Genomic DNA, 17,500 nt, shown 5'->3' on the forward strand with positions numbered 1-17,500 from the left:
AAAGGGAGCAGCCGAAAGAAGAAGAAGATATATATATATATATATATATATATATATATATATATATATATATATATATATATATATATATATATATATATATAATTTCCTGCAAGATGGATATAAAAGCAGATATTACCTGACAACCTGCAGGGACATCAAACTATAAACGAATGCCTTGTCTCCACCGACGAGTGCTGAAGTAGATTGGGATTCTGAAAGATCTGAAATCAACCCTAGCTTGCCATTTCAGAGGAAATCATTGTGTCAAGAACTGAAACAGCAAAAGAAAAAAGCAACGGTATCTGTGATCACTAAGTGATTGCCAAGGGTAAAGCCTTCCACTACCAGCCCGTGACTTACCTTTGACCCACAATCCAATGATAACCAGATTTCGTTCGGACCACCATATGACCTTGACATTCAACATTTCGGGATAGAGTGTAGATTAAGAAAATGTGTCCCTGTGTACACTCTATCCGTAAAACACATTCTGAAAATTACAGGAAAATTATTCAAGTTTTGATCAAAAATGTGCTTTTTGTTAATTACTTCGCAATCTGAAAAAAATAGGTCAAAGACACGAATCAAATATCAGATTCACAACTTCAGTCAAGATCCACTATTACAATGCAAAAGCACCTTGGAAGGCGAAGCGGTCTTTGAGGTTCCGCATTGGCAAAACCGAGTGATGACCAAAAAAATAATGTTATTTTTGTCAGACCGCCATTTGACTTTGACCTTTAACTCTGAGGAGTATGATGTAAATTAAGCATAAATGCGACTTTCTCAAGGCTATCTACAGAGGGCAATTTAGTTTTGATTGGACAATCCTCAGTCGAGTTGTGGTGAAAAATGTTCGTCTATAAATGGGTCATGACCTTAAAAATTAGGTCAAGGTGAAAAAAGTTTAAGTCGACCCCACATACTTTTTATTCCCATGAATGATGTGAAATTTCATTCCGAAAGTCCCGGCCGGCTCTGAGATACAGCTCGGAAATTTGGAGAGCTGAGAATGCAGGAAAGAAAAAATAAGTAAATAAATAAATTTCTAAGTGGTGGTTTAGTACTCCTGGGGGTCGAAAGAACTCATTGGTACCATTAAAATTGGGGGTGCCAATTGTAGAAACAAACCCTACAACAGTAATAATCCAGGCGGGTAGTTTGACTGCGGCGGTACGCCTGTAAAATGGTAATGCAGGTGCCCAAAGGCGAGCTCAGGGAGGACCGAAACCTCGCGTGGAGCAGAAGGGCGAAAGCTCGCTTGATGTTGATTTTCAGCACGAATACAGACCGTGAAAGTGTGGCCTCACGATCCTTTTGACTTTTTGGGTTTTAAGCAAGAGGTGTCAGAAAATAAAAAAAGGCTTAAATGACCATCATGGGGAAGACTCTTGAAGAACAGAAACGATTGAGACCGAGAATAAACAAACAACAATAAACTTTGATGAACCGCATGAAACACTTCATTTTTAAATCAGCTGTGTACATGATCTGATTAGAATATAATGGCATTTTGAAATATTTCATATTCACTGGAAACACCAATGTGTATCATTCAATTTCTTTGGCAACACACACTGAGAATAAATAGTCTCAGACAGTTACCCTGGTGAGTTTGTTACCCTGGTGAGTATTTGTCTGAAATCGAACACCTGGTGAAGATTACTGGGCTGTCGCGAGTGGTCAGGCCAAAACAATTCGCACAATAGTTAATTAGTATATCCACATAACACAATATCATTGCTCTTTACAAGAACATTCCAAAACACTTTATGTACAGTACGTAATGTAACGTCTCATCCAAACTTCCTTCTTTGCCTACATTCTGTCACTTTGTTCAACATTCCCAAATGTTTAAACACCATCATTATGATCACAAACTGAACTGCTGCAAAAACTTGGTGATCAATCATAACTTCTCGTACCCCGATCAGCACCTGCTAAACCCTCACACTTAAACGGTACTTGCACCTCATCTTCCAGCATTCTGTTACGAAGTAGAACCTGTCTGTGTTTTCGTGTCACGGTCACGTGCAGTGTAACAGCAGGTGGCTTCTTTTCCAGCTCAGGCTTTCAAGCGGTCAGCACTACCCATATGTCACAGAGAACTTGCTCACACGTATCAAAATTAACCAGAGGGCATGAAATGTTTTTGGGAGCACGACGACGAAGAGGTACATTAACAGACATGATTTCAAACCGTCAGTAGGAAGTCACGACATCACAGGCGGTCTGTGCACGACCGGGCAAAATAACTGAAGGAACAACCATGCAGCAGTTTAAATACGTGTGTGTGTGTGTGTGTGTGTGTGTGTGTGTGTGTGTGTGTGTGTGTGTGTGTGTGTGTGTGTGTGTGTGTGTGTGTGTGTGTTTAGATACACTGCAATGCGATGGTAATTGGCAAAACGATGTTATGCACACTCTTACCTCATTTACAGTGATAACTGTCACAACATGGCTCTGACAACTGTTGAAATGAACTGTTACACCGTTTGTTGGTTTGTAGAACCTGTCGCATATACAGGGCCACCAAGTACTGTTGGTATCATCTAATGTTATCTTTATGGTTTAACGTGTGATGTGAGAAAAATGGCGGCCAATATTACAGTCTTTGTCGTTTCATACTCCTGTTACTTCCAGGGCTTCTCCTTCATTGCAGTTCTCCACTGTCTCAACATCACCCTCGGAGATGGGCTGCATGGAGGGTCGACGTGGCCCGGCAAAACGTGCAGATCTGCCGAGCCTTCCACTGCGCCCGAGGGGACTCCCAGCATTTTGACTCTCAGCTCTTGGACTCCAGTCCAGCCTGCTGCCATTTTGTCCGGGTCTAGGACGTTCCCAGCGCTCGCCTTTCCCCAGCACTCCACGAGGAGAAAGCCCACAACCACGCCAAGAGGGACTGCGCAAGGATGGCACAGGTGATGAGGGTGGCTGTGTCACCTCTTGGCCATCTATAACCCTGGCAGAAGACTCGCGTGTGAAACGCAACAGTTCCGTCGCTGACATCCGTGACCCCGACTCGAGGCGTGAACCCTTACGAAGAAGGAGTGCCTTGAACTGTTCCTGGCTTGTGCCGGTGCGACGTGAAGCAATGTGAGGGCTAGAAAGCGCTGCGGGATCTCCATTTGAGACGCAAGTCATTTTTCGCAACTCATTCGGAACCCTATTCAAGTTCGGGCTGCGCTCGGCCGAATCCCGACGTCCCAGGACTTTAAGCTTGGACCTGTCAGGTACATTTGAAAGTCAAACAATACTTTTAGGAGGAAATTCCAGAAATATTTCAACAAGTCAAGAAGATATACTTCAAATTGCAATTCCATGAAAGTCACAAGTTAATCAATGCTTACATAAAACGATAACGGCACTCGTAGAGCGCATAGTCTCACCTCGTGTGCTCATTCTGAATAAAAATACCATCGTTTTAAATTGAACACACCACTATTATGGCCCACTGCTATTATGGCCAATATACCCATATCAACCATGCACCAGCCTGGTGTTGGCTTAATAATTAAGGTGGCTAGCTTAAGATCTCTGTGTCTTGAGTTCAAGCCCCTGTCAAGACGTTGAATCAACATCAGGTGGGTTGACTCAGCCTGTAATCATTCCTAGGTTGGCAAAATGAGTACCAGCAAGCTAGAAACAGGGGCATTGCATCAGCGGCATAGCTGTGCCCCCAGAAAATGATGCAGCCAAGCAGTCACAGGCTGCATATGAAGAACTAAATATATCCATGCACCCAATTATGTCACATACATTGCCATTATCTTTAGTTTTATTGATTACGAGGCTACTTAATGACCACTTTTGTGCTCATTAAGGCTAAACTGCATCAATGAAGGTGAATATGAGACAAAAAAAAATCATTCGTGTTTTGAGAATGAACTATTGAACTTCTGGATTCTGAAGACAAACCCACCCAAGAAGGATCGACTCACTGAGACTTCAGACCTGAAAGGAGTTTCACATCCATGGGTGCTCGTCCAATGGAATGCACAACAAGGCATTTTGTAGAATTTTGAATTTCCAATTTGGGTAGGTGATTGATTGTGTGACAAAGTGAGATCTTTATAGTCTACAAACAAACAAAAAAGCCGGCATAAAACCATTTCTCTTGGAATAATTGGCTTCTGCATTCGTGCGATGCAAACAGTCATAACATGCTTTCAATGAAATCCCACTTTATGAAATCCAATAATATCCTGGAAATGTGCCAAGCAGGCAACTTTCCTCAAATCCCCCCAGCTTGCCTGTAAATAGCTGCAAACAAATCTGCCGTGGACATCGAGTTGGGAGACAGCAATGATCCTTCACCGGGGGTCTTTGGGATCGGACCTTCTGGCATGTTGTCCCCTGTAAAGAGGTAACGCCTCACCATGAGTTCCAAAAGTTCATTCTGGTGCAACAAACGGTTAAATTTCCTTTGTGCATCGTGAGAGATGCAAATTGCATTGTAAGCACCTTGACCACAGTCTTTTGAACAATATTAGCAGCAGAGAGAGTCACTGTCTTGGTGATTTGGTAATGACGACCCCTCACCCCTTCTCCCCCTCTGCTAGCGAAGATACACAATGCATTAGACCACTGGTGATTTGGTAACAACTAACCACCCCTCTGCTGGTGAGGATACACAATCCATTAGACCCTCGTATAATCACATCGTCCCCACAACTCACCTGTTCTTTGTGCTGCTGGGTTGGAGTTCTCAATCTCCAACACCTCCTGAACATCCGGAAGTCCTACTGGAGGTCCTGGGAGATCTGTGCCTGTGCTCAAGCTAACCAGGCCCTGTTGGTGGGTACATGATGGTTGTAGATCTGAGATATGGCTTCTTGAGGAAGATGATGCTTGATCTTTATCCCAGAGAACACGTTCTGCACACCTTGGTTTTGATGCAGATGGGACTTTCTTCGCAATCAATGGCCTGGTGGAAGGAACCTGCATTGCAACTGCCGGTTGGTTCAGTTCAGGCAATTTTGCCAGGACAATGGTCTGGAGACAAAGACTTTCATCAGCAGAATTATGGTTTGTTTTTGAGAGCACAGGTTCTTTTTGGGCCTGCAAAAGAGGTCCATTAATTACTTTCTGTGATGGCAAACGCTCCACAAAGACGTCAGTTTGTCTCGAAGGTAGAGATGCTGAAGCCACAATGACCTCTTTCTGTGGCCAGGGCCTTTGCAAATTAACAGTTTCGAATCCACGGGCTGGATAATCATGAAATGGATGAAAGTCACCCACATGGCTCGCTTTGTCTTTCATCAAGCCATCCAGGTCATTTTTCTGCAAATCAGATTGATTGGTGAGAATATTTGAAGTGATGGACGCGTCACAAAGGGTCTCCTCAGGAATGCGATTTGCACCATTAACACAGGGATCTGTTCCGATGCACAAGTCCTTCAAAGAAGCCTGGATGTCACTGAGGGCTTCTTTCAACTCACTGTTGTCACAGTTCAATCCACTTATCTGCCTCTTTTCCGGAAGCAAAGGAGAAGTGGGGCGGGCTGTTGTTGTCACGAGTCCTTTCATATCAGAAATCAGATCTGGAAGCAATAAATAGCCTTTGTCTTTGTCATCAACTGAGTGCATGTGAATTGCTGTAGTTCCTGCAGGTTCTGTAACGTGGTCAGCTCCACCATTTTTGGGGGAAATATACTCTTCCAGCTGACCGAAGTCGATATTATTTTTGGCGCACATCATCCCCATTTTATCAAGGCCACCTTCAACTTGTTGTTGAACTAAAGATGTATAAATAACACAGTTTTGCCGTCCCAACGGTGAATGTCCAGGTGGTGTTGCCAGCGCCTGATCAGATGCAGGGCTCAATGAGGAAAGATCATCTGCAGATGTTCCTCGATGCACGTGTTGTGGTGACCGATGTTTCACCTCTTCACTGCTGATGGGCACTCCCAAAGCATTTCGCTGTTCAATGGAAGAAATATGCTGCCCATTACACTTGGCTTTCCTGTGAGTCTTGATGGAGAGGTCATTGTGCAGAGATGATGTTCGTTCTGGAACCTTGGGTTTCACCCTGAGTACTGCCGGAGATCCAGTCCTTGGGAAAAATGGTGCAGGAATTAGAGACGTTGGTGTACCAGATTGACTGGAATAGCCACTGGATGGAGAAGTGACACTGTTGAGCTTCTCAGGAGAAGAAGTTTTGTGTGGACCTGCAGCAGGCGGTGTGAGTGATAAGGCTGTATCAGAACCTGATGATGACTTTCGCAGGCCAGTCGGGGGTGAGGGGGTAGGACGCTCTACGATGGTTGTACCTGTTGTGTCACTCGAACTGGATATGGAAGCACAAGTATCACTGATTCTCGGGCTATCAGAGCTCCATAAGGAGGATGAAGAAGGTGCAGAAACTCGAGAAAGAATGGGGAATGGAATTTTCGGGCTTCCCATCAATACATCCGAGTGCACCGTGTCTTCTCGTAGAACCCAAGGATCATCGTAATCCGTGGCACACCGCTGACAAGCTGATATATCGTGGGCCCTCTGGATTTCAAGCCTCAGTGAGCGTCGGAGTTCTGACATCTGCTTTTCCTGACATTCCCTTTCTTCGTCGGATTCTGCCGTCTCATTGGAATTGGCACACGTGTCAGATACAATATCATCGATTGAACTAAAATACTTTCTCTGCATCCACCCACCATTACACGCACTGTGATGAATATTAGCTGTTGTCTTAACTTCCAAACCCTCATCATGTTTCCGCAACATCTCCCTCTTGGCAGAATTAGCAATTGGGCCAGCTTCACTCCTTGGTGAAAAATTTCTTCGAAGCGAGACATTACGTTTTGGTGGAGGTGGCTTACTCTTCATTTTAGTGATAGAGAAGCTACGACGTCTCATTCCTCGTCCACTGTCCACACCCCGTGTCTCAAACCCAGTGCCGGCTGTTCTTCGTGTCCGCAATCCAGAATCAAAATATGCGGATGTGTAGTACCCATCAGCATCCACCGAATACATTGAGCCCGAGTCGCCCTGATCAGAAATGGATCGGCCCAAGTCCATTTCATTGTATCGCTTCTGTGGATCAGCCTTGGGTGCTGTCATAATATCTCCTGGTAAAACTTTGTGCTGTCCCAAAGGTGTGCTGCTTAGTGTGCACCGCTGAGCAGCTTTTTCTCTCAAGAAACCACGCTGCAAGATCATTGTAAGACTTTCAGTGTCAGGTACTGGTGTCCAATAGATTGAGTCAAGTGACATGGTTGAGGAAGAACCATTTTGGCTCGATATATTCAGACCTGTCTGCCTATTGGACACAGATGCGTGGTCGAAAGAAACAGGGGATGTGGCCACCTTCGCCACAGCTTGTAAAATAACAACCTGAGGTTCACCAGGACTTGAGTGTGGTGGGTGTTGAGGTGAAAGTTCCGATTTTGTTGTGGCATCATTTGGTTCATTGACTACAACTGAATCATCATGCCAGCGTGTTTTCTCTCTCTGTCGATGAGTATCTTTCCCGATTCCACAGTTGTTCACTGCATTTTCAGCTGGAATAGCAGTATCTTGCCGATGTGTAATACGTGCAGGCAGCGAGTGCCAAGCACCCCGCCACGAAGTGCTGGGAGAACAAAGAGCAGGTGCTCCATCCTCACCGTCGCTGCCAATAACCGTCGCACACACGGTTCCGTGTGAGCGGCAGAGGCGGGTAGCTTGCGTACCACCACGCTGCCAAGCTCTGACGCGCCTTTCACAGGGAGAGACGATTGGCGTGGATCTTGTCCGGTCACCTCGTGGCCCCCAAGTTGTAGACCGAATCCAAACGTCCTCGGCCAAGAAGGTTCCTAATCCAGAGGTTATGCCACTGTCTTCTGCATCTTCTGCTGAAAAAAACAAGGATTGATCATTTTCAACACTAATGATCATCTCACAGCCAACAAATGACTCGACTTACAAAGAATCCACAAAAATATATAATTTGGTGTTTGTGGTTTCTGGCAAATAAAAATTTGACCTCAAGATGAATGAAACGTTTGTTTGTGTCCTTTCCAGAGTTACGTGCTAAGGCAGTGTCCTTGACTTAAAAACGGGGCCAGCATTCCCAGCATTCCCATGTGACCACCAGTTCAAGGATCCTGAGTTCAAATCCAAAAAAATTATGTTCATTTGCCAATTCTCCCTGTAATTCTGGTATTGTGATTTATTATATGCTTCTTTATGGTTCTTGGATCACTATTTAACAACAAACAAACAAACAAACAAGGAGTAACATTTGGTATCAATGTTTGTGGAATGAACAAGCTGGTTGGTGGCCTCTTCACTTTCACAGGTCGGGAACGGCTGAAAATAAGAATCAGAAACATTTTGTCCTCAATTACAGAAAATATTTAACAAGATAATCATCTCAAGATTAACAACTGAGTATTTTATTGACAAATAACAAGCTATCCTCATTATTATCACAGGTTGTACGATAAAGTGGGAACGGTCTGTTTATTTGTTTGCATACTCCTCCGGTTTTTGACCGATCTCGACCAAACCTGGCATGCTTACTCAGAGGTCAAGGACCCCGGGGTGTGTCGTTCTGAGCTTGGCGTCACGTTACCCTCGGGGGGGGGGGGGGCGTAAATGACAAAGGTCCAAAACTGTAATGGAAAGTCACGAGGGTGTAATGCGCATCAGCAGCAATGGTCTCTGAGTAGTAAGGAGACTAAACAACAATGCTGAAGGGTTGGAAGGTGTCAATGAAGAGTTGATAGATGAAAGCCTGATGATAAGTTCGGGCACAAAGCCGTAGAAACGGTAAGGGTTTAAGCCAATTAAATGGGCGTGCCACGCTGTTTGCTGAACCCTTTTTTTGAGAACATCTGCACTACAAAGTATACTTTAATGTATGCAACCCTCATCCCAATTTGCTGCATGGTGTGCAGCTGCATTTGCAAGTTCTTACAAATCACAAACAGACTCTGTGGCATAATGGTTCGAGTGTCTGTGCTGAGTCTGAGAGGTTGGTAGTCCAAATCTGACCAAGGCCGAGTCATACTAAAGACTTTAAAGATGGTTTGTGCTGCTTCACAAGGACACACGAAGAACTTTGGTGTAGGAGGCCATTCAGCCCATTATGCCTGCATTGTACCAACCCCAGTATCATCACAAGACAATATCTCCATACCTCTCCATCTCCATTGCATCCAGGTACCTATTGAAATCCCATTTAAATCTGTACACCCTCTCCACTGCCACTGTCTTTCCAGGGAGACCAATGCATGCATAAACCAATCTCCGACTGAAAGACCCACGCTTTAAAACCGTTCTCACTCTCATCTTCTCTAACCTCAAGCTATGGCTTCTGGTCCTAACACTGTCCATTCTGCTGAAAAACTACACTTCACCTATCTCGTCCACACCCTTAATAATTATTTCAAACATCTCCATCAGATCCCCTCGTAATCATCTCCTTTCCAATGTTTGAAGTAGTCTCCTTCAACTGCCCCTTGTAGCTTTGCCTTGCTAGCCCCAGAATCAGTCCAGTAGCTCAGCGCTGTACCCTCTCGATGGCAGACTGACAGCTAGTATATCCTTCCTCAGATGTGGTGACCAAGACTGTGCACAATATTCGAGATGAGGCCTCACTAAGTTCCTGTACAGTGCAGTGTTAACACCACCTTCTTTGATTTATAATTGACCCCCCCTACGAATACAACCAAAAACCATGTTAGCTCTACCTATTTCTGAATGCCACTGTGCTGCCTGCTTCCCCTCCGTATCCATTACCACCCCAGATCCTTCAAATGTGTGACATGCCAATTTGCCAATTTGCCAAACTACATTTGCCAATCTTCTGCCCAATCTATTAAAGTACCTAGACTTTCCTGAATCTGATCACAACCCTCACTTCTATCTGCCTTGCCTCCTAGCTTTGTGTCATCTGCAAATTTGGAAATCCTACTCTTCACCCAACTCTCCAAATCGTTGATGTCAATTATGAATAACGAGCGGAGTAGCCACCCGATGGGCGATCTTGTTTCAAGCTTTAAACACGTTTTTCTGACACATACCTTTATTTGGGTGGTGTTTAGGCAACTGACAGCCCTATATACGCAAAAAAAAAAACAATAACAAAAAAAACCCTTTGTTATGTGCATGAAGCAAAAACATACCTACTGTTAATAAATTCAAAACACTTCACTGTACTGGAAAACGTGGGGACAGGAATACCGTCCTGGAAATGGTGGAGACTTGTAATACCCTCCCCAACCTGGAGGCGGCGCGACACGATACACATTTACATCGAGAATTTGCATCCACTCCCCAAGACCGCCGGAAAAGATAAAAACACTCCTATACATTAATTGGGCTCGTGCTGATCCTATGAAACAAGTCTGGATGTAATCAGCCCAGAACTGGAGGAAGAGTAACACGACAAACAAACACACAAACAAATAAACACCAGTCGGTCAATTAATTACAGTAAGGACAATGGTCCCAGTACTGATCCTTGAGGTATCCTACACTTATACATCCTACCAGCCAGACATCCTCCCACTTCCTTACAAGGAACTTCAACATAAGAGGATGCCAAGTATACGCATCCAGCCTGTGCAATTGTTGCCAACCTATGTTTTATTTGTACTCTATCCTATTTAAATTCTGAGCAACAAACAATGAAGCAGCACGTACCATTTTTGAAGTCTTTGGTACGACAGGGCAGGATTTCAAACCACCGATCACCCAGATTCAGAGTGGACACTTCAACCATGACACCACCACCACCACAATCAAACAGTGGGATGCTCGACTCTGCTTTCTGGTTAACTCTACCACCGAAAGGTGGATGGAGGTTATGTTTTCACCCCTGTCTGTCTGTTTGGATGTCTGTTTGTCTGTCTGTGAGCAGGATATCTCAAAAAGGTTATGGACAGATTCAGACGAAATTTGATGGACATTTTGGGTGTGTGCCAAGGAGGACTTGATTCGATTTTTGGTGAAGATCCAGATCCAGATCGAGATCGTGTAATTTTTATTTATTGTTTGAAGTGATTCTTCATCATTGAGAGATCGAGCTGAAAACGATACATCGCACGATATCTCAAAAAATGATGGATGAGTTGGGAAGGTGACAAGAACAAGCCGATTCGAAATTTGGTTCAGGTCTGGATCTTGATGAGGCCTCTTATCAGTGGGATACAAAATGTAAACTGTCCAGCCTGGCGGAGGTATGCGCTCCACCGAGTGCCGTTCTGGATCCACCTTTGATTCCTGTTAAAGAAACAAATGCAATTTAACTGCCACCCTGAAGCAGTGCCAGTGGGAGGCGATGTTTCCTCATCCTCCAGGGGTTTATATCACTCACTCTCGAAGGTGGATATTCGAAATACCTCATCGTGATACTTTGAATAATCTACCATGTGTTTCAGTACCCTGGCAAAATCCAAAATCTCTGCAGTAATTAGCATTTGTAGAATTCACTTTTTTGTTGAGGCACTATCTTCCACCAAGTCTGGAACTGTATTCAGCTGCGAGCTGGCGGACAACACGAGGATTCTCTAAAAATAAAATAAATAATATTACAAAATGAGGGGGCATAATACAAATCTTCTTCTTCTTTCGGCTGCTCCCGTTAGGGGTCGCCACAGCGGATCATCTGTTATGACCCGCATAGTGATTTGGCACAGGTTTTATGCCGGATGCCCTTCCTGACGCAATCCTGGTCGCCTCTTACGACACAGGGATATGGTACACCTATTCCAACCGGGGTATACACCGGCCCAGTATACTGGTACTCACTTCGCCGACCTCGGAAGGATGACAGGCTGAGTCGACCCCCTGGTGTATTAATTCAGTGGTCCAACGGGGCTTGAACTCAGGACCTCTTGGATCCCAAGCCGCTGCCCTAACCACTACGCCAACACCAGGCTTTCAGGGGCATAATACAAATATCGATTACAATTGCTTCGTATTAATAACCACGATGATTCCAACATTATTGTGGGGTAGGACAAGCAGGAAGTTTGGCCCAAGTCTTCATAAAATGGCTGGCCAGGCCTGACGTTCGACTGAAGGGGATTTGGGCACAAATTTGAAATTTTGCCAGGGTGTCGGCACATCAATGCCCGATAATTTACCAAAAGGTGTTTTTGTTTGTGTTGTTGGATTTACAGCATCTAAGGCTCGTGGTCAAGCTGCCAAACACACACACGGACATGCAGATGAATACACAGACGAGACAAACACAGCCATTTAGCTTGGGGAAGGTGCCATCCTTTCACGGGACACTGGTTATTATCAGCGATGCCACAACAATGGCATCGTTTTTCCCACCAAAACTCAGCGGGGCATTTCCTCAGGAGGAATTGCCTCCTCCCCATGGATGCCAACCGATGGGGATTGTCTGAGCTCTTATCATCTTAAATGCTGAACATCAAGGAAGGAAGCAGAACATTAAAGTCTTTGGTATGGCTCGGCCGGGGTTTGAACTGCCAACCTCCCAGACTCAGAGTGAACACTCTCACAATTACACCATCGTGTCTGGTTTTTAATGCCCACCATTGTCCACCATCAGCCATCAATGCCTGCAGACCCAGGTTTATGTCCCATCTGGTGGAGTGCATACTCATTAATGCCCTGCCTGTCAGGGCCGGATTTAGACATGTGGTGGCCCCTGGGCAGCCTTCAGTAGTGGAGGCCCACCCTACCTTAGAATACCAAAAAGGTGACGAGACATATTTACAGTGATCCATAAAGTATATTTTTCAAGAACAAAGAATGTGAATTAAAATGTACATCTATAAACATCATGATGACAACGCGAGTTGTTTACGTCAAAATTGATGATGCTACGAAGACAAATCTGAATGTTCCCGATGTAAATCTTATTAATCTCAGTCTCACATAAGATACAAGTGAGCATGCGTGACACGCATGCGTGTCCACTGTTTCTCGCCATTATGTGAGCTGAATATACCTCAACAGTTTTGAAGAGCAAAGTGCAAACGGCTAAAGCCGGGTTAACCAAACATAAGCTAACTATTAAAGTAACCTCAAAAATGCAAGGACCATAAATGTAAGCTGAAAATTTTGAGTATAATAATAGTAGTAAAGAGACGTGCAAAGTCCCCTACTCCCATAGAAGTCAACTGACTTCGATATAAAATAGAGAATGAGATAAGATGAATATCTTATATCTGTTCCACTAACTACCAACTTCCATTCAGGCACTCACAAATACATTTTTCCTTACAATTTTTTTTTTCATGAAATATGTGGAGGCCCCCTGGTTGTGGAGGCCCCTGGGCAACTGGCCAGCTTGCCCATGCCTAAATCCGGCCCTGCTGCCTGTGATAACACCAGGGTGACAGTTTATAGTTGGTTCAGGATGTGAGCCGAGACAAGACAGCTCAAAGTGAAGAACGTTGAGCTGTCCTGTGAGTGGAGGTAAGGAGAGCCCTGGAATGAGGAAGGTGAACAAGGACACCCTCGGATATCTTACATCCACATGAATGCCAATGGCTTCGTCCATTGGTATCCATGGGTAGGAGGAAATTTCTCCTTAATTGCCCCCATTGAATGGAGAAGAGAAAAGCAACGTCATAAAGATTGCGTCACCATCACCCAGAGTGCCCTGGGAAGTTACATCACTTCCCCCAACAACTCAGTGACTGTGTTTGCCTGAAGTTAAGTCTGGTGTTGTTTCTTGTCTGCATGTTTTCACCTGATTTGTGTTCCAGCTCCTTTCAAACCTTAGCTAAGACGATGTCGAAAAAAACCACATCATAAAATAAAATAAATAATAGTATAATTTGACCTTTTTGGTGGTTAAACCCAAAAACTATATCAACACTTTCCAAGCTATTATTATCCCAAAATTATTATTATCTTACTGATTTCACATCTTGACGCCATGGAAACTGAGACCCTCAAAATCAACCAAACCGACCTCGATGAAGACAAATCTCTGGGCCTGTTGTTCACACATTGCAGACAGGTTTGTGGCATCTACATCTTCTACTAGAGGTGATCCTTTCTGGGCTTGCAATCTCTGCCCTATCCGTGTTCTTTCTTTTCAGGTTTCTCCAGGGCGCACGTGGTCTGCTGGTCACCCACGACTGGTGAAGCTCCCAAAAGTCAGGCTCACCGCTCACCTCCACTCATTGGTTCCTCTTTTTCCCCTTCATGTGGGATCAACTTCCTCAATCTGTTAAATCTCATTTTCCCATCCAAGGCTTCAATATGGCTGTTCGTCACCGCCTCAGGTCATCCCCCATCCATGCAGCCTTTCTACCCTCATTAACCCTTCGTTTCCTTTGCCGGTTGTTGTGGTTTCTCCTCTCTCTCCCTCCACCCACCTTTTGGTTTTTTTGTTCCATTGCTGTTTAATCCCTGATCCCTTCTTTCTCTTCTTTCTGTCCCCTTTCTGTTGTGTTTGAGCTCGTTATCAGTTTGACGCCATTATCCTATTATCCGATTTCCTATTTCTCTTCCTTGCTTCAAAAAATAAAAACAAAAAAACAAACAAAAAAAAAAACTTCATCTTCCCACTCTACAGTGATCTCATTCTACTTGAATTTCCTTCTGCCTGTACTTCCTGTTCTCCATTCATTTCCTCCCTTTTCTCAATATCCCCAAACTGAATCTTTATTGAATATAAACACTTCTTCCTTTGAAAGCAGTTTAAAACATTTAAAAATGATTCACTTTCCTTATTTCTCCCTCAAGAGTACCCAACGTGTAAGGAGTATCCCATATGGTTTTCTTCTTCTTCTTCTTCTTGATCTATGATCTATGATCTATTCCTCTTCTTCACAAATATTATTTTCCAAAACTGTCAGCTAAGTGTTTGGTCCATCAACCCTTCTCTCACACCTTCAGAACCACCTTTCTTTTTGCCTTCGACAAAAATTCTTAACTCCCATCCCATGATTTTTATCTCTGTTTGCATTCCTCCACTTCATGTTCCCTCTTTCTGCTTCCGCCCTCACCACATCCCTTCAAAGCTTCATGTCCCCTCTTTCTCCATGCCTCCTCACCCCACCCACTCAAACCTTCCCCCCTGACCACACCCACTCAACCATTCCCCCACACCCGACAAACTAAAACCTCTAACCTCCAACCTCAACCGATCCCCTGAAAGCCTCCCTCTTGTCCAAACACCTCCTCCCCCTATCCCTAACTGTGTGGACTACAAACATCCGAGGTCAACGATCCAACCTGCCAGATCTCTCAATTCAGGCCGCTGCCGATAAACCGAACATCTGTTTAACAGAATCCTTCCTCCCACAGGACATCTCTGACTCCTCAGTGCTTCTCCCCAGCTATTGTCTCCTCTGATTTAATCAACCTGAACCCCAGTGGCTGAGTGGCTGAGATGCACTTTAAATCAAGAACTCAATTTCTCACTGCCCGTGTGCTGATGCTTCACCTCCCAATATCCAGGAGTACCTTTGGCTGTGACTTCCCCTCCACTCCCATCTCTGTTTATCTGTGTTGTACTATCCTCCCAACAGCAACGACTCCATCTACATGTCAATGTCTCTGTCTCTCGCACGCACACACGCACGCACACACGCACACACACAACGTGGACAAACTTTTAACCACTCATCCCAACACTCTCTTCCTCAAATGTGGTGTTTTCAATTGTCACCATGCAACTTGGCTGGGTGTTGGTACCTCTCTCACCAGCCACGGCACTTTAGCAAAGGACTTCCGTGACTCCATGGGACTGATTCAATCTGTGAACTTTTCAACCCTGATTTCTCCCAATACAATGGCAAATCCTTCACTAACTTCACTGTAAATGTCTCCTGCTCTTCATCTGCTTCAATTGGTTCATCTGATCATATGCTTGTGAGAGTCAACATCTCTCTGGCTCTTTTCAGAGAGCTGCCTCAACGCCGGCGAGTCTGATCATTCACTCATGCAGATTGGAAAGGACTGCAAGCAGCCACCTCTTCAGGACTGGTCTCCTAAACCACCTCTCGTATTAACTCAGCCTGGAAAGTCTTCCACAGAAACCTGCTCTCTCTTATGCACAGATCCATCCCATCATGTATTCAGTTACCCTACGCTTCTTCCTGCCAATGGTACAGTGAATCCTGAGATGAGGCAGTTGCTCTGAAACAATTTCCCTTCTCTTCCTGGAAAGCAAACCTGACCGGAAGGCAATCTCAGCTCATTCCACAAAGCCTGCAACAAGTATGTGTCCACTCTATGGAGAGCCAGAAAACAACATCTATTTGATCTCAAGAATGACCTTTCAAACTTGTATCCCTCCTCTAAAACCTGGTGGCACCTTGTTAAGTCTGTCTCTGGTGTATGATCCCCTTCCATCCCTTCCTCTCTTCAAATGGCACTACAGCTGACTCCACTCGTGAGAAGGCTGAATGCCTCAATTCTGTGTTTGCTACCAAATCTTGTGTCCCCAATCCCTCACTCTCAATACCCATCCTTCCCTGTCACACCCAACTGCTCCTGGATTGTTTTGCACCTGAAAAGGTGGAGAAGGTTATTTCAACCCTCGACTCTGACTCTGCAACTGGACCAGATGGCATCAGCTCACATGTCCTGAAAACCTGCTCTGCTGCTCTTGCTCATCCTCATTCTGTCCTTTTCACCCTGTCATTTGCCCTACCTCATCTACCATCTGTTTGAAATCTCCCAACATCACTGCATTACATTAAAAAGGTGCAAAAACAGATCCCCTTAACTACAGACCTTTCTGCTTACTTCCAATCATCAGTGAGGTCATGGAATCCATCATCGCAGTCGACATGAAATCGTCCTTCCTTTTCTCAACCAGCGTCATCTCAGATCACCAATTTGGATTCAGACCAGGTCACTCCACCTTGGACATGCTGCTTCTACTCACTCAACAATGGATGGAGGTCCTGAATATCAGACATGAGATCAGGGCTGTCTCTCTGGACATATCTCATGGTTTTGATAGTCTGGCATCTCGCTTTGCTTTCGAAACTCTCTGCATATGACATCCAAAGCCAACTCCACACATGGCTTACTGACTTCCTCTACTCTAGTGGACAACATGTGGCTATCAATGGAATCATTTCATCCTGGACAATCCTGGACAGCTCTCCCTGTCAAGGCTGGAGTGCAGCAAGGTAGTGTTCTGGTCTCAGTCCTATTCCTGATCTTCATAAATGATCTCTTTGACTCTCCGGAAAATCCTCTTTATCTATTTGCTGATGATTCCACCTTCTTCTATGACATTCCTCATCCTTCAGACAGGCAGGCTGCAGCCTCTTTCCTCTGTTCAGACCTTGAAAAAAAAAATCACAAGATGGTCAAACACTTGGAGTGTGTCTTTCAATCCTGACAAATCAAACACACTCACTCTCTCTCTCTCTCTGAAAGCACCATCTGGCAAATCCTCCCATCTACTTTCTTAACAATTCTCTTGAGGAGGTTCAGTCATTCAAACTCCTGGGTCTCACTATCAGCCACAATCTTTCTTGGGCAAACCACATTTCAAAGTTGGCTTCCAAAGCCAGTCGGTGACTGGGCATCCTGTTTCCTTCGCAAACTTGAACTCTTA

The 17,500-nt window shown here is 44.6% G+C and overlaps 1 protein-coding gene across 3 annotated transcripts in view; it reads right to left on the bottom strand.

The window, feature by feature from the left end:
- Positions 1-1,443: 1,443 nt before the first annotated feature.
- Positions 1,444-17,500, bottom strand: part of LOC147010589 (actin remodeling regulator NHS-like) — a 139,476-nt gene continuing 123,419 nt past the window's right edge. For 2 of the 3 annotated variants that reach the window (XM_085859241.1, XM_085859239.1), the window contains 3 exons: positions 4,680-7,832; positions 4,254-4,356; positions 1,444-3,226 (listed from right to left, as the gene is read on the bottom strand). In XM_085859241.1, the coding sequence (XP_085715367.1) occupies positions 2,623-3,226; positions 4,254-4,356; positions 4,680-7,832 (3,860 nt within the window). In that variant the 3' untranslated portion in view covers positions 1,444-2,622. The remainder of the gene's footprint in view (positions 3,227-4,253; positions 4,357-4,679; positions 7,833-17,500) is intronic. The other variant, XM_085859240.1, reaches the window with a different exon arrangement.

Source organism: Eptatretus burgeri, chromosome 16 (genome assembly GCF_056783735.1).
Source record: "Eptatretus burgeri isolate ZD-2024b chromosome 16, Ebu_testis_v1, whole genome shotgun sequence".
Lineage (NCBI taxonomy): Eukaryota > Metazoa > Chordata > Myxini > Myxiniformes > Myxinidae > Eptatretus > Eptatretus burgeri.